At 39.2% G+C, this 24,164-nt stretch overlaps 1 protein-coding gene across 10 annotated transcripts in view; it reads right to left on the minus strand.

Annotated features, from left to right (window-relative positions):
- The window catches only part of DDX6 (DEAD-box helicase 6), a 29,252-nt gene extending 7,606 nt beyond the window's left edge, over window positions 1–21,646 (minus strand). For 2 of the 10 annotated variants that reach the window (XM_069554162.1, XM_069554168.1), the window contains exons 1-9: window positions 20,761–20,847; window positions 17,322–17,791; window positions 14,261–14,324; window positions 13,282–13,386; window positions 5,388–5,517; window positions 4,366–4,512; window positions 2,550–2,644; window positions 1,068–1,190; window positions 525–653 (exon numbers count right to left, since the gene is read on the minus strand). In XM_069554162.1, coding sequence (XP_069410263.1) covers window positions 525–653; window positions 1,068–1,190; window positions 2,550–2,644; window positions 4,366–4,512; window positions 5,388–5,517; window positions 13,282–13,386; window positions 14,261–14,324; window positions 17,322–17,521 — 993 coding nt within the window. In that variant the 5' untranslated portion in view covers window positions 17,522–17,791; window positions 20,761–20,847. The other 8 variants (XM_069554165.1, XM_069554171.1, XM_069554166.1 and 5 more) reach the window with 7 other exon arrangements.
- Window positions 21,647–24,164: the final 2,518 nt, after the last annotated feature.

A 24,164-nucleotide genomic window follows, 5' to 3' on the forward strand; every position in this document is an offset into this window, starting at 1 on the left:
TTAGGAGCACTGGACAACAAACATGTCAGCACTATGCCTAAGAGCCATTTAAAACAGTGGAATCAAGAAAAAAACACAAAAAAAGTGGGGAATGTGGCATTAGACTGTGAAAAGGGTGTTCATTTCTGAGCTCAAACAAGAGGGCAGGGATAAACAGCATGAAGTCTCAAATTTTTCACATGCGTCTTCAAAGAGCATTTGAGTACTGACTTCAGGGTGACAAGAAAATTCTGGCAAGTAGGCAAACTTGCAAAAACAGATCTACTTACAACAGAACAATTATAATTACTGAGAATAATGGGATTACCTGTAATTAAGGTCAAATTATTTTAGAATCAAATTAAAAGTGCCTATGACCTGTCAATCATATAGTATTAGCTTCAGATTAACAACTGAAACTACCTTTTAGGAAAAACCAAGGACTTTTTTTTTCCTGCACTGAAAATGGTGAGAAAACTGATACAACTGTTTTATTGAGGTTAAGGAATGGATAACATTCAGCAGTTGAAGTTTAACTGGCTCACCCTGGAGAAAAGTGTGTTGAGGCAGTGTACTTTTTGGCGCTCAGTTACATATGCGTAGTACTGGGTTACTCCCTTCAAAGTTAGTTCCTCCATCAGGTTAATCTCATAGGGTTTCTGCAAATGGGAATTCTGAAGGGGAAAAAAAAAAAGTCTCATAGTTAAAGCAGAGTTTATTTCTTTAAATAAACTTTAACTCAAAATATATCCTCATACATGTCTGTCTGATAAACTCTTAATTGAAGGGATGCGGCTCTCTTTAAAATATATAATCTGTCTTTACCATAAAATGGGAGATCTAATGTCCAGATATACAGCTAAGTTATTACTATTTTGTACTTTAAATATAAGATTATGCTGTAATCAATTTATCTAGCATCAATGGCTATGTCAGACACCAGCTTAATGAACAAATAAAAATCAAAATACTTCGGTATCTTAAAACTTGAACCCAGCATAAAATATACACCAGTAATATAATTATGGATAAAGGTATACTCATGGCCAACAGGAAGGTACTGCTTCTAAGTACAGATTTATACTCACCATGAACTTCTGTACACTAAGAGGGAAAGTAGCAGAATATAATAAAATCTGTCTGTTTTTAGGTAGCGTGAGAATAATATCCTCCATTATCTGCACAAAATCCTGTGACAGCAACTTATCTGCCTGCAGTACAAAGAGAAGATGATCTTAAACACAATGAAATCATGTCTAAGGTTTTTTGTTAATAAGGAATCAATCATTCCAGCAAGAGAGTTCACAGAATGTTCCTGGCTATAAACACTATATAGTCCAAAGGCACCAAGACACATTCAGTGATACAAAAAAAGGGAAAGTCTGTAATACTGATCTAAGGGAAAAAAAATCCTAGACAGACATAATCCTTATTCTCATAAAAAATTTTAATGTGATTTCCATTAAAGAGACATTATGGTATAATAGTTAGAAGTACAGGCTACATCATTAAACTACCTGTATTTAAAACTTGTCAGGGATACAGTTTTTTGAGGCAGAAGGAGGGTGTGTTTCCCTTTGCCTGGCAAATAATAAAAGCTATCCTCTTCTACTTCACCCCCTCACACACACAAACAAAAAACTTGCTTCCTTCGCTATTATCTATGTTGGGAGGTTTCTTAACTTCTATTTCAGTTTCCACAATTTAAAAATCAAGATGTCTTCTTATTGTAGGAATTACTTTATAGGATAACTACCTTATAGGATTGTTGTAAAAATTCAATGAAAAAACATGTAAAGCACTTAGTGCTAACACAGTCACTAATAAATGTGCTCTCTCATTACTCAAAGATAAAAACCTGTTTCAAATTAGACCAAGAGGAAACGGATCCAGTTATCTTAAAACAGACCAAATAGGAAAATAACTTCATTTCAAAACATCAACACTGGGGGGTGTGGGGGTGCTCAAGGAGAGAAGCCTGGAGCCTGATGTACAGCAAAAACAATGTAACACTGTAAAGCTATTATCTTTCAATTAAAAATTTAAAAACCCAAAACATCAACACTGATTGAATATACATATAAAACACTTGCTTGCTAGGTCCCAAGAATGCAGAGCTAAGTTCTCAAAAGGCACTTATAGTCTGGTGAGAGAACACATATAACAGAGACAAAAAACCAAACAATACCAAATTGAGTATGTTAAATGAGGGGTTTTTAAGATGCCTTTTTTTTAACATGCTTTTTAAGATCAATCACAGAATGAAGACAGATGTAGAATGGCCTTGGCTTTGAGGTTATTCAATGACTTCTCAGTGCAAAATAAAAATAAACTATCTGACTTCCCTAAGAAAAAGACACAAGGCTGAATCATTCCTATAAACACCTATCACCTATTGCTTTTAAAAGGCAAAACATGTTTTAGAAGCAAGTTATTTTGAACAAACCAACAAGAGTAATGAATTTACTAGAAGGTCTTAAACACAAAGAGGTTATCCTTCATTCATTGGCAGTTATAAACAAAGCCAAATCAGTACAGAATGGTATGTTTCCAAATGAAAAAAATGTTACCTCATCCAATACTATCATCTGGACATGATCAACTTTTGCTACACCTTTCTTGATAAGATCCAGGATTCTTCCAGGGGTAGCTATCACCACATGCACTACACAAGATTAGAAAACATGTATTTTCGTTAATTTTAGTTGGGGCAAAAAGGATACAGTAAAGGTTTATCACATACATAGTGTATCAGAAACACTGCTGTAGGAATAATACAAAGAGGCCAAGATGTATTTTAGAATATGGATTTCCATCTCATCTTCAGTTGGCTAGAGAATACCAGTTAGTTTCACCTCTGCATGCAGTGGGCTACAGCTTTCCAATTCACCTGTTCCAAATAAGGAACATAGTTTTTTGTCTGAGGGAAACCCCCAGGGAAAAACAAAAAGTATGCCGAACTTTTGATATAGCTGCTGCTGCTAAGTCACTTCAGTCGTGATACAGCAGCTTGCCTCTAATCTATTAATAGATCAATGGTCTGCAGAAGACTGTAACAGGATCAAGTAAGATGATCATTTTTAATTAACAAGGCAGTATAAAGAATACAGTAATTAAACTAATCAAGTAACAATCATATATAAAATCCTGACTAAAATTCAATGTATAACTAAATGGATTTCAACTCTTGCTGTTTTCTTTTTTTCACTAAATAATGTTATCATGGAGAACTCTTCATGAAAATGAATACAGATCAGCTGCACTCTTTAATGGCTATGTGGCATTCCATTCAGTCTATATCCCAATATATTTAGCCAAATTTCCCTGATATTGTTCCAGTTTTTCGGTACTACAAACCACACTGTAGTGGACAACCTTGCATTTGTCCAATCATTTCTTCAAAAAAAGATCATTAAAAACATACATGTATAATTTTGAAACATAATGCCAAATTGCCCACCATAGAGATTTTATCAATCTATACCCCTATGTTGCAAGACAACAAATTTCTTCACAAATGCATATTCAGTTCAGTTCAGTCACTCAGTCGTGTCCGACTCTTGGCGACCCCATGAATTGCAGCACGCCAGGCCTCCCTGTCCATCACCAACTCCTGGAGTTCACTCAAACTCATGTCCATCGAGTCAGTGATGCCATCCAGCCATCTCATCCTCTGTCATCCCCTTCTCCTGCCCCCAATCCCTCCCAGCATCAGAGTCTTTTCCAATGAGTCAACTCTTAGCATGAGGTGGCCAAAGTATTGGAGTTTCAGCTTTAGCATCATTCCTTCCAAAGAAATCCCAGGGCTGATCTCCTTCAGAATGGATTGGTTGGATCTCCTTGCAATCCAAGGGACTCTCAAGAGTCTTCTCCAACACCACAGTACAAAAGCATCAATTCTTCGGCGCTCAGCCTTCTTCACAGTCCAACTCTCACATCCATATATGACCACTGGAAAAACCATAGCCTTGACTAGACGGACCTTAGTCGACAAAGTAATGTCTCTGCTTTTGAATATGCTATCTAGGTTGGTCATAACTTTTCTTCCAAGGAGTAAGCGTCTTTTAATTTCATGGCTGCAGTCACCATCTGCAGTGATTTTGGATTACTAATTAGCCTTTCCAATCTTAATTAATCTTGTCAATCAGATAGGTACAATATCAATTTACTGTTTTTATATGCAATTTAAAAAATTACTAGTAAGGTTAAATATCCTTCTAATGACTAAAATAATTTTTTTCTTCTTGACTGAAATGGTCATTTCCTTTATTCATTTTTCTACTGCAATGTTTGTTCCCTATTTTAAAAACAATTTTAATAAATTACTGAAACACTTGTGTGTCAAATTACAGACAGCAAGCCAGCTTGTATCCAATCATTTCTTACCTGTATCATCAAGCCTCATTATGTCATCCCGTAAATTGGTTCCTCCTGTGGTTGCCATCACTTTGGCCCCTCCCATGTGTTTGCTGACCTGGATGCAAATTTGACTGACCTGTAGAGCAAGTTCTCTAGTGGGAACAATCACCATTGCTGGAAAATATCAACAAACAGAAAAAAGGAGAGAGGAGGGGGGAAAAGCCATATTTTAAGAGTTTAAGAAGCTATAGAAATATTGCCCCTTGTAATCAAGACACTCAAATGAATAAATTTCAAAAAAAGAAACTATTATAGTGTACCAGATTTAGACTTCTCCTCAGTAACAATGCTATACAATTCTTCTACTCTTCCTGGTTACAAAGCCTTAAAGGGTTCTTTGAGTTGGCAATTATTAACTCAAAATTTGTTAGTATTTTAGTAAGAGATCACTAGTCAAAATGCCCAAATAGGAAACTCCTGCTGCCCAGTTCTACTTATATCATATGAACATAATAGGAAGATGGCAGAAATAATTATAGATCAAGAAACCATGGGGAGAAAAAAACTGAAAACTTTACAAAAAGCTTTAGAGGTGAAAACATAGATCTACTGGGTACAGTTACGGAAATGTGTCTCTTCCATACTACTTAAGATTTTAAAATCCCCAAGCCACAAGGCTTCAGAGAGAAAAAGTTCCTGCTTTTACAAGGAACTCTGCAGACACAGCTGTCACAAGAAACATTCTAGTTCCAGTTCCATAGTTTTAAGTATCTATTTCAGACAATTTAATTTTCCCTATCTACAGGACAATAATTCTTATTTTGCCTATCTCACTGGAATGTTGTAGTAACTGTATAATATGCAAAATAACCTTAAAAACTAGAAATCTCTTTTTAAAAGTTAGGAATCATTTTTACAAGACAACTAGGCCATAAGCTGTGAAAAGGGTAAATACTAATTTCATATGATTTAAGTTCCAACTGAGAAAAGATGGTAATATCTTCTATACAGCTCCAAGATTTAAATCAGCATTTATAGTTTAAACCAACCTTGTATATTGTCCTTTTTCAGGTCTAGCCGTTCAAGTAAGGGAATGAGGTAGGCACCGCTCTTGCCTGTTCCGTTTTTTGCTCTAGCTAAAATATCCCTACCAGATAAAGCAATGGGAATGCTCTCCTCCTAGAAGAGATGGAACAATGCATATTACTTGTGAATAAAATCAGTACATAGGCGAGTTCTTCTCTAAAACACACTGAAAGTATACAAAGTTCCTTGGTATTGAAGTATTTTACAAAAGACCAAATAAATTAGCAGTACCAGTCAACATCACCATTAGTATCAACTTACATTTATCAGAACTACTCATAAAATACACACTAAATTTAGTAATAAAAACCTTTGAGTTTGTATGTGTGAGCATCAACAACAGAAAAAGAGGAGGAACTTGGGCTGACACAATAAACACACAGGGGAAAATAAGCGAAGGACATTTTGCAATTAAAAACAAAGAAAAAACAGCACAAACAATATTCAAAAGAAGGACTATATGATATTCTGAGACTAGTAAACCAACTTGACCACAGTGAAAAATTGTAGGTTGGACAATTTTATTTCTACATAAACAGGACTCAGATGGAAAAGTTTAGTCTTGGGTCCTATCTTTTTTTAAAATTGTATTACATAATGACCAATGTCTGTCTCGCAGCCAACTTCTGTCCTGAGATGTGCCCTGACTTCTTGTTTTCAAATCTGGCTTACTCGTGTGTTTTGCAGACATGAGTGTTTTGCAGAAGATAATATTTCTTATTAGGGCAAATTTCCTAGACAATACCAAAGGATTCTCAACAATTACTAAATATTAAATATACATACACAGAGAGAAATTAAAAAAGGTAAAACAGGTATGAACAGAGGAAGCAGAACACTTCTATTTCTAAAACTAAAAAATTTTAATTTCTACAACTATAAAATTAGAAAAATAAATTAGGAAAAATATTCACAATCACTGTAATTAGCTCTTTCTATGCTTGAGCTAATGACCAAAACAAATATCTCTAGCAATTTAAAACTGTTACTGGAGAAATACCCAAGTCATAAGCATCATGACTTTCATTTCCTACCATGACACTTATTTTAGAACCCCAATCATAGGGGTCAGATGGGTTCCATATAATCAGAATAACTAACACTGTTGCCAGAACAACTGTGAAAATAGTTCAGTGACAATACTCTGTTAATTTACTCCGACAGCCAGCACTGAACAGTCTGCTTATTATGTAGGGTGAAGCAGGTCAAAGAAGAAAGCCTTGGTTTGACCCTCTGGTCTTAAATCCTTCCTTGCTTGACCACATGTGTTACTCAGCCGTGTCTGACTCTCTGTGACACTGTGGACTGTAGCCCGCCAGGCTCCTCTGTCCACAGGATTTTTCAGGCGCGAACACTGGAGTAGGGTGCCATTTCCTCCTCCAGGGATCCATGTCTCCTACAGCTCCTGCTTTGCAGGGAGATTCTTTATCCCTTGAGCCACAACTCTGAGTCAACTCTATTAATCTTCAGTTGTCCCGAAGGCCAATTATCACATGGGTTCAATCTCTATTATGGTTTTTGAACAGGTTACCAGTATACAACTCAGTCTGACAGCAGAAAAAGACTTTAGTCTCTCAGTGACTTCCTGAGTCAGGTCCTTTAAAAGGATAAGATACCTCAGTGAAGTCAGACAGGACAGAATTAGATTGGGGGTATCCTAATTCCTTTTTGGGGTTTACATTATGGCTTAAAGGCCACTGACTTCTGTTTCTCTGCTCTTTGACAGGACTTATGTTCCACAGAAACAGAAACTGTTTAAGGATAGGCCTACAACAAAGTAAGCTAGCTAGCCTGTAAGTTAAGATGCACTGTACTTTGTCTCATATGGTGGCTATTATGATTAGCAGTCAGAGAATTCAGTATATTCACTGTCTCTTATCACTGTTTGCTAGGAAGATTAAACAATCCGAAGTGAGGAAATTCAAGCCAGATTCAGACAGCTTTGAAACTCAAGAGAAGTCATGGGGAACTGCCAGGGAGAAGGAGGAAGGAAGCTAAAAATTTTAAAAACTTACTGTGATGGGTACTACACTTAGATACTTAATGTTAATTATATCCTTTCAAGTTAGGTTACTTTTTGTCTTACAAATGGCAAAATGGGTCCTCAATATTGTTTTGCACAAGGTGATTAAGCAAGAAATGCTAGAATCAGGATTTGAACTTAGGTCTGCAAATAAGAGAAACTGGAACCTCATACACTACTAAGTAGAATATATAGCCATTTTGGGAAATAGTCTGGCAGTTCCTCAAAAAGATAAAAAATTACCATATGAACCAGCAATTCTACTCCTAGGTATATACCCAAGAGAAATGAAAATACCTCCACAAAAAATTCTACATACATCAGTGTTCAAAAAGGCATTATTCATAATAGCTAACAGTGGAAACAACTCTACCAACTGAAGAATGGATAAACCAAATGTGGTATAGCCATACAGTGGAATATTATTCAGCAATAGAAAGGAATAAAGTACTGACACATGCTACAATATGGATGAATCCTAAAATATGCTAAGTCAAAAAGCCACAGCTGAGTCACAAACAGCATGTATTTTATAATCCCATTTATATAAAATTGTCTAGACTAGGTCAATCCATACAGACAGAAAGTTGATTAGTGGTTGCTTAGAGCGAGGAGGGGTTCTGGTGGCTCAGAGGTTAAAGCATCTGCCCGCAATGTGGGGGACCTGGGTTCGATCCCTGGATCAGGAAGATCCCCTGGAGAAGGAAATGGCAACCCACTCCAGTATTCTTGCCTGGAGAATCCCATGGATGGAGGAGCCTGGTGGGCTACGGTCCACGGGGTCGCAAAGAGTCGGACACGACTAAGTGACTTCACTTTCACTTTCAGAGCAAGGAGAAGAAGGGTAACTACTAAGTTTCTTTTTGATGAAAATGTTCTAAAACTGACTGTAGTAATTGGCTGCACAACTGAATAAAAAAAAACCCACTGAACTGCATTACTTAAAATGTGTAAACTTGTATTTCTGTGACCAATACCCTAAGGCAAAAAACAAGCAAACAAAACACCACCAGAACACAAAAACCCAAAATTAAAAAAATCCCACGAACTTAAAGGTATGTCTGATTCTGACACTTTAGCTCTCCAAAGTCCGTGTTCCAGTTCCACTGTAAGGTCTAGGGACTGAGCCACTATGTATTTATTGTGCTTTAATAACCCTAGCATCCATTTCCCTTTCTTTGCTGTTGGTTCAGCCACCCAGTCCTGCTCAACTCTCTGTGACCCCACTGACTGCAGCACACCAGGCCTCCCTATCCCTCACCATCTCCCTAAGCTTGCCGGAGCTCATTCCATTGCATCGGTGATGCCTCCGGCCATCTCATCCTCTTGACACCCCCTTCTCTTTCTGCCTTCAAGCTTTCCCAACATCAGGGACTTTTCCAATGAGCTGGCTGTTCGCATCAGATGACCAAAATACTGGAGCTGCAGCTTCAGCATTCAGGGCTTCTCTGGCGGCTCAGATGGTAAAGAATCTCCCTGCAGTGCTGGAAACCAGGTTTCGATCCCCGGGTTGGGAAGATCCCCTGGAAAAGGGAATGGTTACCCACTCCAGTGCTCTTGCTTGGAGAATTCCATGGACAGAGGAACCTGGCAGGCTAGTCCATGGGGTCTCACACGACTGAAAGACCAACACTTTCCCTTTCTTAGTAGCACCCTAAACTTTTTTCTGAGGAACTGCGTTCTCTCCAGTCCCTGATGGATAGTCTAGCCAACTTCCGCAGCTAAATGGAGACACCAACTGCTTTTTAATTCCTAGGGTCAGTTGAACTTAAATCTTGGTTTCAGAGAGAACAAAATGGATACTGCGGAGGCAGTTATGATTAAGGTATCTACTGCTCCCTAGAAAAAAAAGGAGATGGAAGACAGTAATTTCAAAAATAGTTATCTCCAGCCTAAGGAATATACTCCAGTTTTACCACAGTATCTAATGAAGACATGCATTTTTGAGAATTTAGGAAAACAATTCTTTTAGCCATAGTAAATTCGTGTTAGCAGGAGGAATGAATTACAAAAGAATTAAGAATGTTCTAATTCTTAACTATAAATTTGATAAATGACTAACTAGACTTGGTTAATGAAATAATTCCTCAAAATAATGAGATTCCCAACTTGATATGAAATTTGGTTGCCAACAGAAGTTAACTTCTGTTTTTCTCTCAATAATTAACTACCTGCTATTCCATCACCTTCTTATCTATAAAGTCCTCAAAAGTTGTGCCTAAAGTCTGGAAATAGCAAGAGCTGTCATCTTTCAATCATCTCCAAGTTAATATAAGGTTTTGCAATGTTTAACAGAATAAAACAGTAGACTCCTAGGTACGCCAAAAAAGCCTGTTACTATAGAGCTATGCCTTTAAAATGGCATGGTTATGTTACTGTGCATAGCATTCAGACCTAGAACTAGAGTCACAGATGGCTGTACCAAAGAAAGATGTGTGGAACCAATCTGTAGTGTATCTGGTTCCAGTTTGTTGGTGTAAAGTTATATACTCTCAAAAGAAGATTTTAAGTGCCTAATTTTCCAATAATCTTATACCATACCCAAAGTGCAACCAAGTTTCATCTCTAAAGGAGGTGACACCCATCAAGAGGCTTTTATATTTGGAGGGGGAAAAAAATGCCCGGATAACATGGTAAAACTAAGTACTACATAAGACAACAGACACATTTTGGCAGGGGGGTGGGGGGTGGGGTGGAAACAATGACAAGAAAATAAGTAAGGAGAAAAGGTAGATAAAAACAGTAGAAGAATGCCAGTCATGAGGCTGGATTTCACTAGAGAATCTCTTATTACTTAAGTCCTAATATTTATGGTTTGTTACACCGAGTCTAAGAAACATGTTATCTTTTATTTTCCATGGATTCTCAGACAAAGCAATACTACAGGAAAAGTCAATGTGAATGGCAGTCTCAGGTATATATAATACCTTAGATTCATACTGTGCTTGCTATTTCAAAATACACTTTGTAGCACTACAGATTCATTTCTATCATTGCAATCAAGTGAGTCACACAAATATTTTTGTTTCCCAGGGCATACAAAAATTACGCTTACACTATACTCTAGTCCATTCAGTGTGCAGTAGCCTTGTGTAAAAAAACAACATACATACCTTAATTTAAAAATACTTTAAAAATACTAACCATTATCTGACAACACAGGGTTGTCACAAACCTTCAATTTGTTTAAAAAACAAAAAGACAAATGCAGTATCTACAAAATACAATAAAGCAAAGCACAGTAAAACGAGGTATGTCTGTACATTACATTTGGTCCTCACAAAAAAAATCCTGTGAGGGAGTTAATTTCTAATTTACAGAAAGCCATATGGTAGACTGGTTAAATGGCTGGAGAGTTACTTGCCTATATGCTATATCAAACAGGATGCAAATAACAAAGTGAATTTAAAATTTTAATACAAAGGTGTGAAACATGAGATATTAAGGGTCCATCAAGAATTAAGTCTGCTAAATGAGCCATATTTTTTGATATACTACATAAAATAAAAACCTGTAACATTTATTGAGCATTTATCACTTATTAGCCACTGTACTAAGGATACTAACATGAGTTGCCTCACTTCATCTTTACAACAACCCTATGGTATACACTGCTGTATCAACTTTATAGGCTAGAAAGCTGAGGCTTAGAGACATCTCAAATAATCAACTTGGAAAGCAGCAGAGCTGGATTCAACCTGGGCAACCTGAATGCAAAGCTAGTACTTTCAAACAGTTCTCTAGACCAAGTTCACCTACAGACATCTGTTAATCATAATTTCATCAAAACAATACAACTGAGGGCCTATTAGCTGCCACACACCCTGCTAAGAGTTACAAAGTGGAATGATTCAGTAGGAAAGTAACCCATAAAACTTTTCATTCCTACAGATAAAACAGATTAACAGGAGCTACATTATAAAAAAGCAAATTCCGAAATATTTTTGGTCTCTGCACTCAGACTGCCTAATGAGGTATAACTTTATCTTCATACTTTTTCCAACCACAACAAAATTCTTCCAGCCTGTCCACAAAGGCACTCTCATTCCTAGGCAATCACTATTCTAGTTCTCCACTTGGAACATGGATCATTTCTTCCAGGTTGTTCCATTTCTCCTAATGTCTACATATATGTGCCCATTATACCACACTGAAATTACCTGTGTAATTAGCAGTCCTTTCCATCAGACTCTGAGTGCAGAAACCCTATTTATCTTGTTCATCGTAACACCCTCAGGGTCTAACACTTTCTAAGTCACTTGACACATAGTTGTTCAATGAAAAAGTGCTCAATGATGTCACAGAGTTTGTCCTGAGTACAGCTTGGATTTGATAGCTTCAACTTATGTGAAGACAAAAGACACATCAAATTTGTATATAGGTCTACATACATGTGTGTGTATATACATATATTTCCTTGTTCTTTCCACTGAAAGAGTACACCTAGTGTTTAGATCTTGGTCTCTAATGCTATTCCCAACTAACTGGAATCCGAGTTCTTTGGAGAAAACAGCTGATTCTGAGGCTGGGGAAGCGTAGCTGTACTGATAAGCTTGGCATCATGATATACCACCAAAAAGGAAGTGCTCAAGAAAAATGAAGGGGGAAGGAAAGGTAAAAAGATAGAGCACAGAGTTCAGTGACACTATTCTGTATGATACTATAATGGTGGATACATGTCTTTATACATTTATTCAAACCCACAGAATGCACAATATCAACAACGAACCCTATTGTAAACTACGGACTTTGATAATGTCAACACAGGTTCATTAGTTTTAACAAAAACTGCTCTTGTGGGGAATGCTGATAATCAGGGAACCTATGCATGAATGTCAGCAGGAATTTATGAAAAATCTCTTATGCTCAATTGCTATAAACTTAAAACTGCTTTACAAAATAGTTTATCAGAGGAAAAAATGAAAGAGGCACATTACAAAAACAAAGGAACTGGCTTGAAGGAGCTCACACTGGCCAAATATGGGACAATTCAAGCACAAAATACCATTTAATAGAAAAGGAATTTATAAGTAACACTGATAATATACAGATACATCAAGGAGGAATTAGGGGGAAATTTTGATGAACAGTATATCGGCATTGCCTTAAATGGTCCCCACAGACTGTTTTTAAGTTTCAAGGGGAGGGGGCAGGGCCAGAATTATGTAATATAAAAATCAAGATACCATTTGAAAGGGTAATCAAAATTAAAATCACCCTTGGAATAAATGAACACTGTAACTCCAAAAGTGACTTTTGCAGTATTCTGGCTAAGAATGCATAACTTGAATCAAATCACATGGAAACAGGAGACAAACTCAAAATGAAAAATGTTCTACTGGAATAAAAAAAGGAAGGGAATTCTATTTTTAACACGTCAATGTCATAAAAGACACCCCCCACCCCCCAAAAAAGAGAGCATGGGAAACTCACTACTAAAAGAGATATAACAATTACATGCAATATCTGATCCTAGGATGGGTCCTGTACAGAAGAAAAAAAAATACTTTAAGACAAAATTTGGGACCTAATTAAAAATCACACTACAAATGACAGATGAGTTAGAAATACTGCATTAAACTGACTGAACATAATTCTACTATGCTTATTCAAGAGAATATCCCTATTCTTAGGAAATATATAGTGAAACATTTAGAGACGAAGTGCCATGATTTTATAACTTACCCTTTTAAGGTTCAGAAAGTGTGTGTTCATGTACAAGCATACATACATGTGCACACACACTGGAGAGCAATACTGGTTCACTAAACCATCAAAAAGTAAGCGACACTTAATTCATAACATTACATAGGAGGTAAAAAGGGGAAATATACCTGAATAGGAGATGGCTTTTCCCAGCCCATTTCAAAAATTCCCATCAGCAACTCCCGTTTCAAACAGTAATCTTCAAACTCATTTCCTTTTGTGGAGGTCACATCCTGGTCAAACAAAAACATCAAAAGAATGAAGTACAACTGTGTTCCTTTAGTAATTACCATGTTTAAGAAAGTGTCTGAGAGACTAACTTTTTATCCTATTTAAAAATATATATGCAGATTAGTTCTCTGTCCTAATCTACAGTTCAAGTATTTCAAAAAAACAGCCACTCTAACACAAATCAGCCATTTAAAAACTATGTCTTAGGGAAAGAACAGCCACCCTGTGGTCATTTTCTTCCAGGGAGTGATGGAATACTGTTATTTCTAAATAAGTACCATGCTGTGAACTGTAAACCACAAGATGTAAAGTCAAAACCTAGTTCTACCATGCACTGCCTACAAACATCCTAGTCTAAACCAGAGTTTTTCTAGCCCAGCACCACTGACATTTGGGCCAGAATATTGTTTGCTCTAAGGGGGCTGTCCTGTAGCATATCCTCACCTGTGATAACTTATTGCTAAATGCTTCCGAGGGGACAAAAATCACCCTTGGTTGACACTGCTGGGCTAAGAGAACTAACCTCTCAACTTCAGTTTTTCATCCACAAACAAAATGTGGATAAAACCTAACCTGAATCTTATTGTACTTCCAGAAATAAAAGAGACTTTTGAGAAAATGCCATGAAAACTATGTGTTCCACAAGTGAGATAAGATACACATATGTATAAACACATTTAATATGGATACACATTATTACCAATTCCTCCAAATAGTGGAAATTTTTGGCAATTAATCATATATAAGCTATACAATTTCAACCACTTAAACTTACTTAAGAGTAAACATACAGTGCCTACTGTCATCATCAAGTAACTACTTCACTTTTAAGAGTTTCCACATCATTTTTCCACTTGAATGTTACAACCAACTTACCGAAGTTTTGATTCTTAGATCCTTTGGAGGGAGTTTTAAAGTCTTTTTCCAGTCATCACCAGGTCTAGAGAGAATACAATAAAGTTGAAGTATCAGAGTTCACTGCATTACTATTCTAAAATACAAAGGTAATTCATCTTGATGATAATTTCTAAAAAGCACACTAATGTATTGCCATTTACTTAAGAATACAGGTAACAACAGAGATAAACAACTCTAGGAAAAATCCTCTTTCTTACAAAGCACAACAATCTAGGGAGAACTTAAAAAATCAAGAATGGAAGGAAAAAAGATATCCATCCTCTTTAAGAGAAGCATGTTGTATACAGTTCAACTGTTTTCAAAACTGGTAACCCATGTGTTTTGTCTGACCTAAACAGTACTGCTTCATTTAAAGTTGCCAACGTTAAAAAACTAGGATATTTTGTATAAAGTTGATTCTGGATTTTCTTGTGGGGGGGGGAAGCTTTAGCAGCAACACTGGTTCCAAATTTCTGCATAGCAACAGTTTGATAGGCATTAGTAACTGGAGTTTAAAATCAAGCACCTGATGCCTTTAAATAGGTCAAGTCCCCTCTCATCTGGCAATCCCCTATGCTGCTGCTGCTGCTAAGTCGCTTCAGTAGTGTCCGACTCTGTGCGACCCCACAGACAGCAGCTCACCAGGCTCCACGGTCCCTGGGATTCTCCAGGCAAGAACAATGGAGTGGGTTGCCATTTCCTTCTCCAACACATGAAAGTAAAAAGCGAAAGTGAAGTCGCTCAGCCGTGTCCAACTCTTAGCAACCCCCATGGACTGCAGCCTACCAGGCTCCTCTGTCCACGGGATTTTCCAGGCAAAAGTACTGGAGTGGGTTGCCATTGCCTTCTCTGGCAGTCCCCTATAGGCATCTGATTTTGTAGCTCCCGGTGACTAGTTAAAACCAAAGAATCTATAAGGTTTCAGACTTCAGTTCAAGCCTTGACTCTTCTATGTATCAGTTCTGTGACCCTGCAACAGTTACTTTTCTAAATCTCCATTCTTTCATATATAAAGAGATAAAAATTATATAAAATAGCTTCTATAAAGCATGCAGCACAGTGCCTGGAAAAATTAGCTGTTAATAAAAAACATCTCTCAATCTTCTTTAATGGGGATGCTTGAAACCATGAAAGAAAATAACAAAGAAAACATAAAAAATTTTCTTTTTGGTCATGTAAAAACTTCAAGTAATATAATATCCAAAGCATCTAACAGAAAAAAAAACTGTCAATAAAGCAGACAATGCTTTCAACTGTCTTTTAAATTTTCACTGATTTAATGATAACAGCTCAAAATTAAAGCCCCCCCCCAAACATCTCGAGTATTCATTCAGGAAGATAAGGACGTATTTTACTTAAAGCTTCATCCCACATAATCCAAGATACTCTATCACAGGAAACTATTTGCCACCAAATCCAAGAGTTCTAAAGCCTTTCACCCCAGTCTATAATACCACACCAAAGTCTCTGAGCATTTTCAGTTGAACATCCTAGTAGGACAGCTTGTCACATTGTCAAATTCACTAAACAGTGGATAAAGATGCAGACGATACAACGCAAAATCTTCCCACAAAAAAAATCATCATCTTAGAAAGTTAAAAATTTTTTAATGAGAGATTAACTAACAGAGACAGGTATTAACTATCTCTGAGACATGGGATCTAGGAGTCTTCACAGAAGAGATGGTATTTCAACTGAAATTTAAAGAGTCACAGAATTGGAAAAAAGCTATTTATCTAAGAAGAGCAAAAAAAAAAAAAAAAAAGGCAAAATCCACTGCAGTCTCAAATCAGTTTAAGCAGAAAATGCTCTCAAAATGGAATAATGCAGCTTTATGTTTCAAATTAAAAGTAGACTAACTGTTGCTAGTATATTCATATTTTGTCAAGACAAACTGCAATTTAGAAAACATTTTTTATTTCTAATTATTCACCTCAAAAATAATAATATGCATTAATGTCAATTCTCCCAGTGACCAAATGAATTCTGTTGAAAATTTGGGCTATTTTTCTTTAGTAAATGCTTCTTTTAAGCATGGAAAAGACTTTGATTTTAATAAAACACACTTTTGAGTTTCATCACATTTCTACAGGTTAAATCAACTTACACAGCTAGATTCTTAACAAACACAAATACCAAATGGGTCAAGATTCTTAATTTTCTATTAAACTGATTCTTTGGAATCATAGTCACCATTCACATACTTTAAAGTGTACACTTAAAGAGAACAGCCTGCTGCTGCTGCTAAGTCGCTTCAGTCTGTCCAACCCTGTGCGACCCCACAGATGGCAGCCCACCAGGCTCTCCCATCCCTGGGATTCTCTAGGCAAGAATACTGGAGTGGGTTGCCATTTCCTTCTCCAATGCATGAAAGTGAAAAGTCAAAGTGAAGCCGATCAGTTGAGATGACAGCCTAAATGCTTTCAAATTTAAAAGAAAAATATTCCGTAGTAAAATAAGGCTCTTAGTTTTTAAAAGTCTTCAAAGAGGTTTGGGACTATTCAGAGATGTGTTCCAAACTGTTTGAAGTCCTGAGTTCCCTATGATATAAACTGCTAATTATTTTGTGTAGGTGTAAAAGGAGAAAGCGTATTTTAAAAATAAATAGAATAGGACAGAAAAGCAAAGCGTCATAGACTAAAAAAAAAGTTATGGATAAATTTTCTGAGTACCTCTGAAGTTCAGAAAGCTGGACAGGTCTTTAAGATTGGCTTTAACTGCCATTCAAACTAGGATAAAGTCAAGTTATCACACTAGAAAAAAAGCCATACTGGCAAAAACAAGATGAATTTGAGCTCATTATGAAAAAAATTAATATATATTATCCGTGCCTATGTTTGTTACTTAACAAACCTGAATTAATTACGACAGAGAGACATTCTTCTATCACAAATACCTACTGACCATAAACAGTCAACTGTCCTCTATTCAAATCAAAATGGTTAAACTAAAATGGTATACATAAAGTAGTCAACAACAAAGTAGCGAAATATATCTCCTTGGTCCCCCAAGTGTGTTTATTATTTATTCTAACACTTACTTAATAGTGGTGGTCATACTCTGTGCTTGCTGCTGAGTGCCATTATTGATTGCGTTGGTGTTTTTCAGCTGGTTCATCTGTTGCTGAGTCTGTGTGCCCCCTCCTCCAGGGCCACCACTGGGCTTCACAGGACCCCTCAGCTGACCATTTTGACTGGACAGACCCATTATAACAGGGTTCTCTGTTCTGGCCGTGCTCATGCTGTATTAATTTTAAAGATGTCTCTTTCAAACTTCAAAACTTTTGAAAGTCAGTAGAGAAACTGTAATAACAGTTTATTAGGCTCTCCAAAACGAAGAGATAAATATAAGTCTTGCTCAATATATGAGTCCTTTATTGCAATGCAGGCAAGCACCTGTAAGTCTCTGAACGGTAAGCAGCAATAACTTGCTCTCATGCAGGAATCAACTCTTTATTTTTTAAAAAGCCCTCTAACAAGGTTGAGTTATGTATCTGAATCTCACTTCAATCTGAAACAAAGAAAAAAAGTTAAATCAGCAAACAGTAAATTTTGAAGAAAAAAAAAACACCCCTTTGTTGTTTCCATTTGAAGAACTCCTTTATAAGCACTCTCTTCTTTTAAAGAATTAAGGATACAGCTGCATGTAGATCAAATCACTATCCAGGATAGGAAAGAGGGGGGAAAAAAATGAATTGCTTCAAAAACCAAACCTGCACTGAGACAGATCTCATTTAAACTGTCAGTTCAAACCAACCCAGAAAATATCAGGTAGAACAATACTGTGATTAAATTAGCATTAGCTGTCAGATGATAATCTCTTCCCTTCAGTTTCCTCCCGGAAGAATTCTCTAAAGTCCCTGCCACCTCTAAAAGTCAATGATTCATTACAATCAATTGCATTACAACTCAATGAAGAATGGCACAGCTTAATTAATGTAAATCTACAAAGGAACAAGGCAAAACCATTCATTCATTTTTTTTTCTGTTTCTGACAACTGAGAATCCTTGAAGAGTTGAGCTTTTGATTTCACTTTGTGCTTTCAGAAAAGCATTATGTATGCCCTTATGAATTTCAACCAAAGAAGTTAAACCTGAAGAAACTACACTTTCTTTCTCCCCCTAAGTTTTTGCCCTTTAAAAACAATAACTAAAGCAGTCAAGGGACATAAATACGTCTACATGTCAAAATCTTCTGTTCAAAAAACAGCCAAGAAAACCTTTAGCTATCTTACTTAAGTCTGACTACTACAGAAATGTTACATTTTAAAATATAACTCTTTCAAGTATGTCTCAACTTGAAGTAGCAGTTTAATTAAAAAAAAAAAAAAAACCCAACACCCCACAAAAAGGAAATTGTTATTCAGTCACAAAGTCTCACTCAACTGTCTGCGACCCCACGGACCCCATGGACTGCAGTATGCCAGGCTTCCCTGTCCTTGACTACCTCCCAGAGTTTGCACAAACTCATGTCCATTGAATCGGTGACGCTATCCAACCATCTCACCCTCTGTCACCCCCCCACCTCCTGCCCTCAATCTTTCCCAGCATTAGGGTCTTTTCCAATGAGGAAATTACCTGTGCTTTAAAAAAACACACACAAATCTGTGAAAGAATAAAGACATTACTAACTTTTTAATCAAACTTTCTAGGACACCCAGAGTACTGATTAAGTTATTTTAAAAATTATTCCCCAAATAAAATTATGTTTTTTTAAAAGTAAGACCTTAATTTCACAACTGCGGGTGGGAGGGAATAAAGGCCTACTCTGGTGTGTTAACACCTTTATATTTCTTACCGAAAATACAGTAGCTAATTAATTACTGTTCCTTCTGCCATACACCAAAGCTTCTCAAACAATACAAATTTTACATTCTTTGATGTCTTTTTTTAAATTGAAAATAAAGTTGCTCAAAAGCAAATCCTTATTATCACATACACAAAGCTGTATATTTTGAAGTCATGCAGAAACTGACTGACCTCTTAAGCAGGGTAGTTAACAGCCACCTAATTTCAGTTCAAGGTAGTAGGTGGTTTCCTGTATTGACAGGTTTATATATGATCAGCGATATCACCTATTTCACACCTGAAGATTACTTATTTGCAAAGCACTAAGAGGATGAAGAGGGCAACTTCTAAAGATTAAATGGTAATATTACTGTCCATCATGCACATAAGACCTCGTATCTCCCTAGAGCCAAAATGTGACTATGTGAGAACTGCTCCCCTCTTAATTAAGCTGCACTGCAGCTTTACGTCTCAGGAAAAGAAATATTCCTCCTACCCATTCCCAATTTAGATTTCCAAGTTGTATTTCTACATTTTCAAAAATACGAACGAAACAGAGACTAGTTGGGAGGGAACCCTAGCTGAGTTAATTACAGCACTTCCCAGACCGTAGTTAGCGATTGACAGTTTCACACCCAAAACAGTCTCGTCATCTCCAAAAAGACCTTTTGTTTGCAAATGCAGCGCAGTTTCTCTAAGCTCGGTCTGCCAGTTGGAGTGACTGTTCTATTTTGAAGGGGCAAGGGGACTGAGAAAGAGAAAGGGGAGTGAGTGATAAAGGAAAGAAGCTAATGATTTTGATTTGCAAGCAAATAACTTGTTTCCCTCCCCTTCATATCCCCCTCCAAAACCCCTACACACTTCAAGTCAGCTCCCTGGGCCCATAAACACAAAAGGGTTGGGGCCCTGCAATCGCATCTGCGCAACCAGAGCAGAGAACCAGCTCCCCAGCTAGGAAACAATAGGGACTCCCCCAAAAGAGAAACCTTTAAGTCCGACAGCCCCTTCTTTCCTCCGACATTCGGAGGCTCCATAATCACCCCGTTATCGACCTGCAAGGCCTTACTCCGTCAAGCAGTCGGTCCTCTTCCAAACTGAGCCCTCCGCTACAGCATATCCCTGCCGCCCCCTATAGGGCCGCCTCGTACCCTATAACCTCCACCATCTCCCTAAGTCCTTGCCGCCCCCTACGGTCCCACCCTCCCTCGTCACCCACAAAGCTCCTCTGAGGAATTCTCCCGCTCTTCCTCCGGACCCCGCCGGGCACAACACTGCTCTATGCTACTCCTCCCGGCGTCCCCACCCCACAGCTGGCGCCCGCCGCCCGCCTTCCTCCCTAAGGCCCGGCCAGGCCTCAGGCCTCCGCCTCAGAGCGCCCCCCACGCCAGCCTGGGGGCTTCCTGCAGCCCCTGCGACACGGCAGACCGCCACCCCTCCACCTCACCCCTCTCCCCGCGGCTCAGGCCCGAGTCCTACCACCGAGGCCACTCCCGCTCGGCACCCTCGGTCCTTTATTGTTGACTCGAAGCTCCCAAAATGGCGGCGGCTCCTTCCTCCTCGGAAACCTCCGCCCGCCCCCACCCGGCCCCTCGCTTCTGCCTCCTCCCGCCCCCGCCCCGCCCCCGCTCGGGGGGCCGCTCAGGCCGGCCTGCCTTCGCCCGCCCGCTCGCTTCCCCGGCCGGCCAGCCCTACCTCCGCCGCTGCCCGCTCTCAAGGCGCCGCCGAAGCCGCCGCCCGGACTGAGCTAACTCGGCTCCCCCGCCCCCTCCGTCGCCGACTGCCCCCCCACCCGTTCTCCGCATGGCGGCCGCCGCGGCTCCTCCTCCGCGCAAGATGGCGAGCGCCCAGCTGCCGCTGCTGCACCCGTCGCGGCTCCTCGGCCTCCGTTGCTTCGCGTCAGGAGAAATCCGGGCCGAGGAGCCTTCCTCAGGAGAAAATGGAGGGCAGTGTTTTTCCACCAACGGGGAGTCTGCGGGGGCTGAAATGGAGGGGAAGTTGAAAGGGAAATATGGATCCCTTCAAAGAGAAAGGAGAACTGCCTTTTCCACAGCTAAGGAGAAATGATCCGGGAATGGTGGGTGGGAAGAGTACCCCCCCCCCCAAAGTGGAAGTCGAGGGCTTGGGACCCGAGGAGGATCTGCTTATTCCTGACCAAGGACCCGGTAGCGATTCGGGGACGAGACAGCTGACCTGACATCTCTCGCGGGCCAGGGAGGCTGCTGCAGGTCCAAGGGGGCCGCGTCCGAGCCCCTGCGGGGCGCGCCTCCATCCAGGAACGCGCGGAACCAGTGGTCCGGAGGCGCCGGCACGCACCCGGGTGTGGGGACAGGAAAGGGGACCTGCCGGGACGGGTGCAGCAGGGAGAACCCCGGGGAGAGCGCGGGGCGGGGGCCAGGGGGCGCTGTGCGCGGGGCGGGCGGGGGCAGGGGTGGAGAAGGCTGTGGGAAAGTTGGGCGAGGGTGGGGTGCTGGGTAGCTGGGGTGCGACCGGGGCAGGAACCCAGAAAGCGAGCCTCGGAGAGGGAAGTGGGAGACTAGAGCAGCGATCCCCGCTTTCTCAGCACTAAAAGGCAATCCTCAAAGAGAGGGAACCAGGGAGGCCGAGCCTCCCCAGAAGGAAGGAAACGCTGCTAGAGTCAGTTATGATGGGAATAGGAGTTCTGTACGGAAATGAACTAGAAGACCAAGCGTAATTCTTTCCCCAGCCCGACCCTCATCAGAAAGATATTTATGTATTTGTTCCCATAATTACTTTTCATATTCTAATGTCTCCGTTTATCCTTAGCCGAAATAACAGGAATGCAATCTTGTTCCAGGTAAAACAAAAATCGGAAGCTAGCAAGTTGGCTAGGTTAAAGGAATAATAAAAACCTGGGTCTCACTCTCAACTGAGAGACAATATACCAGGCAATGACCAGACCATAGGTTGACAACAGAACTCCGACCCACAACCTCTGCTGCAACCAACACGCGAAGCCAAACCACGACCTCTGCAGTGATCAGCTCAGAATGAGCCAGACTCGGTCATTGACTGCCAGCTTCCCTACTTTTTGCCTGTGTTTCCAACTCTGGACCAATTAGAGAAAGCCAAATATGTTCCCCTAAACCAATCACGTTAGACTCCCCGCTTCTAGTTAGCCCGCCTCCAGCTTTCCCCGAGTTAACCTCCAATCAGAGCAAACCCTGAAGCTTTCACCCATCCCCATCCGCCCCTTTATTTTTAACTGTCGGCGTTTGAGTCCCCAGCTAAGTGAAGGTGGCTGGCTCTCACTGTAGCAAGCTTTGAGTAAATAACTTGTTCTCATTGGTGGTCATTTTTATTTCCACACAGCCGAAAAAGAGGTGTTAAAGAAATGTGAAAAGGCTGTTCTTGAGATTTTTTTTTAACGGACCTTTAACAGTTTTTTTTTTTTTTTAATTCTAAATTTGTAACATGTGGTCGCCCACCCAGCTTTTAAAAAACCCACTCATTTAAAGGAAATAACCAGCATCTTGTGTCCACACCGGAGAGAGAATGGCTAAGTGGTTGTTTAATAAAATGTTGAGGTCTGAGGCCCCACTGTCTTGCCATGTAGCAGGAATGTGAAGTGGAGGAGGACAAGAAGTGAGTAGGAGGGAGAGGAGCCTAGGGATTTAAAACAGGCCACAGCCTACTCCGGTCTCTTTCCCTAGACCTCTCAAAAAATGAGACCAGCCAAAGGAAAGGGGTTTGTATTCCCACATAAATTTCTTACCTTCAAAGGGGCCCTGGCTCAGGTCATGATGAAAACCAAAGGGTAGAAGGCAACCAAGAGTAGAACATGAAATAGCTGCCTGTTCTCACCTAGGAATCCTGCCAGGGCTAACACCTTTAAAGATTCTGCATGATGTTTTTATAAGATCTCCTTCCATCTGAGTTATTTATGTCAGCCCTTTTCAGTTCTCTGTGAGAAGCATGGATGGTATAGAATTAAATTATGAAACCTTAGATCTTTTCTCTGTTCAGTTTACTGATTGATGGATCCAATTCAAGTAGCTTAATACCTTTTTTCTCTCTAATTCAAACAGATTAACAAGAATGATAGAAAATATGACACCTCACACACATTATGAAATTTATATTTAAAAATATTATATAAATCCAACCCTTTGAGTATATATTGAGTATAATATATTGGGGGATCTGTGGTAAATATGGTTTACCGAGGGTGTGCTATCCCCAGTGAGGTCACCTAATAAAATGTTTCCCAAAATGTATTGGTCATTTTTATTTTGTTTGTAGTCACTCTCACTTCCCCCTACTTTTTTCAACTATGAAGCTGTAAGCTGAAGTGTTAGGCCTGGATTGTTGGCTGGCTCCTGGAGAATCTGTCTGTAGGAATGATATCTTAAAAAAAGAAGATCCACAAATAGAATTGAGGTTTTCAGTATCTCCATTTGAAACAACAGGATGTGTGTGTGTGTGTGTGTATAAGAATGAGATGCAACTGAAAAATACTACCTGGAATTCAATCATAGTAATGGGCCCTCCCAGCGAATACTGTTTGCCAGCTTTACATCCTGTCCTTGACTATTTACTGAAAAATAACAAAAAAATTTCAACTGTAATTTATAATATTTAGAACATAGAATTCTAAGTAATCTAAACCTGGAATATATATATCTATGATACTATCCTAAAAACCCCAATGCTTTCAACAGGCTAAAATGGGTTTCATACTTTTGCTTTCTGTAAGATTTTTTTAAGGAAGCATGATGGTTTTTTTAAAAAACTCAAACTATAAGCAAATGTATTCATTACCTAGAAGAAAAAAGGTTCACCCACATCACAGCCTAAAGAAAATGACTATGTCACACCTGGCTAAGCTTTCTAGTACAGCATTTTCCTTCCTTCACGATTTGAATTAAAATGTTCTGATTTTCCAAAAGAAAGTTCAAAAAAGTTCTTTTCCAATTTTGCTTGAGCAACATCTAATAATTACTAACCAAGGCTAATGAACCCAAAGAGCCAAGTACCATTTTCTTTGGACTTTAGAACTGGTAAAATTTGCCTCTTTGATTTATACACCAGAAGAAAATGAAGTAGCATCAGCCTACCGAGAGCTTAGTAAAGATAGC

Source organism: Ovis canadensis, chromosome 15, assembly GCF_042477335.2.
Source record: "Ovis canadensis isolate MfBH-ARS-UI-01 breed Bighorn chromosome 15, ARS-UI_OviCan_v2, whole genome shotgun sequence".
In the NCBI taxonomy this organism is placed as follows: domain Eukaryota; kingdom Metazoa; phylum Chordata; class Mammalia; order Artiodactyla; family Bovidae; genus Ovis; species Ovis canadensis.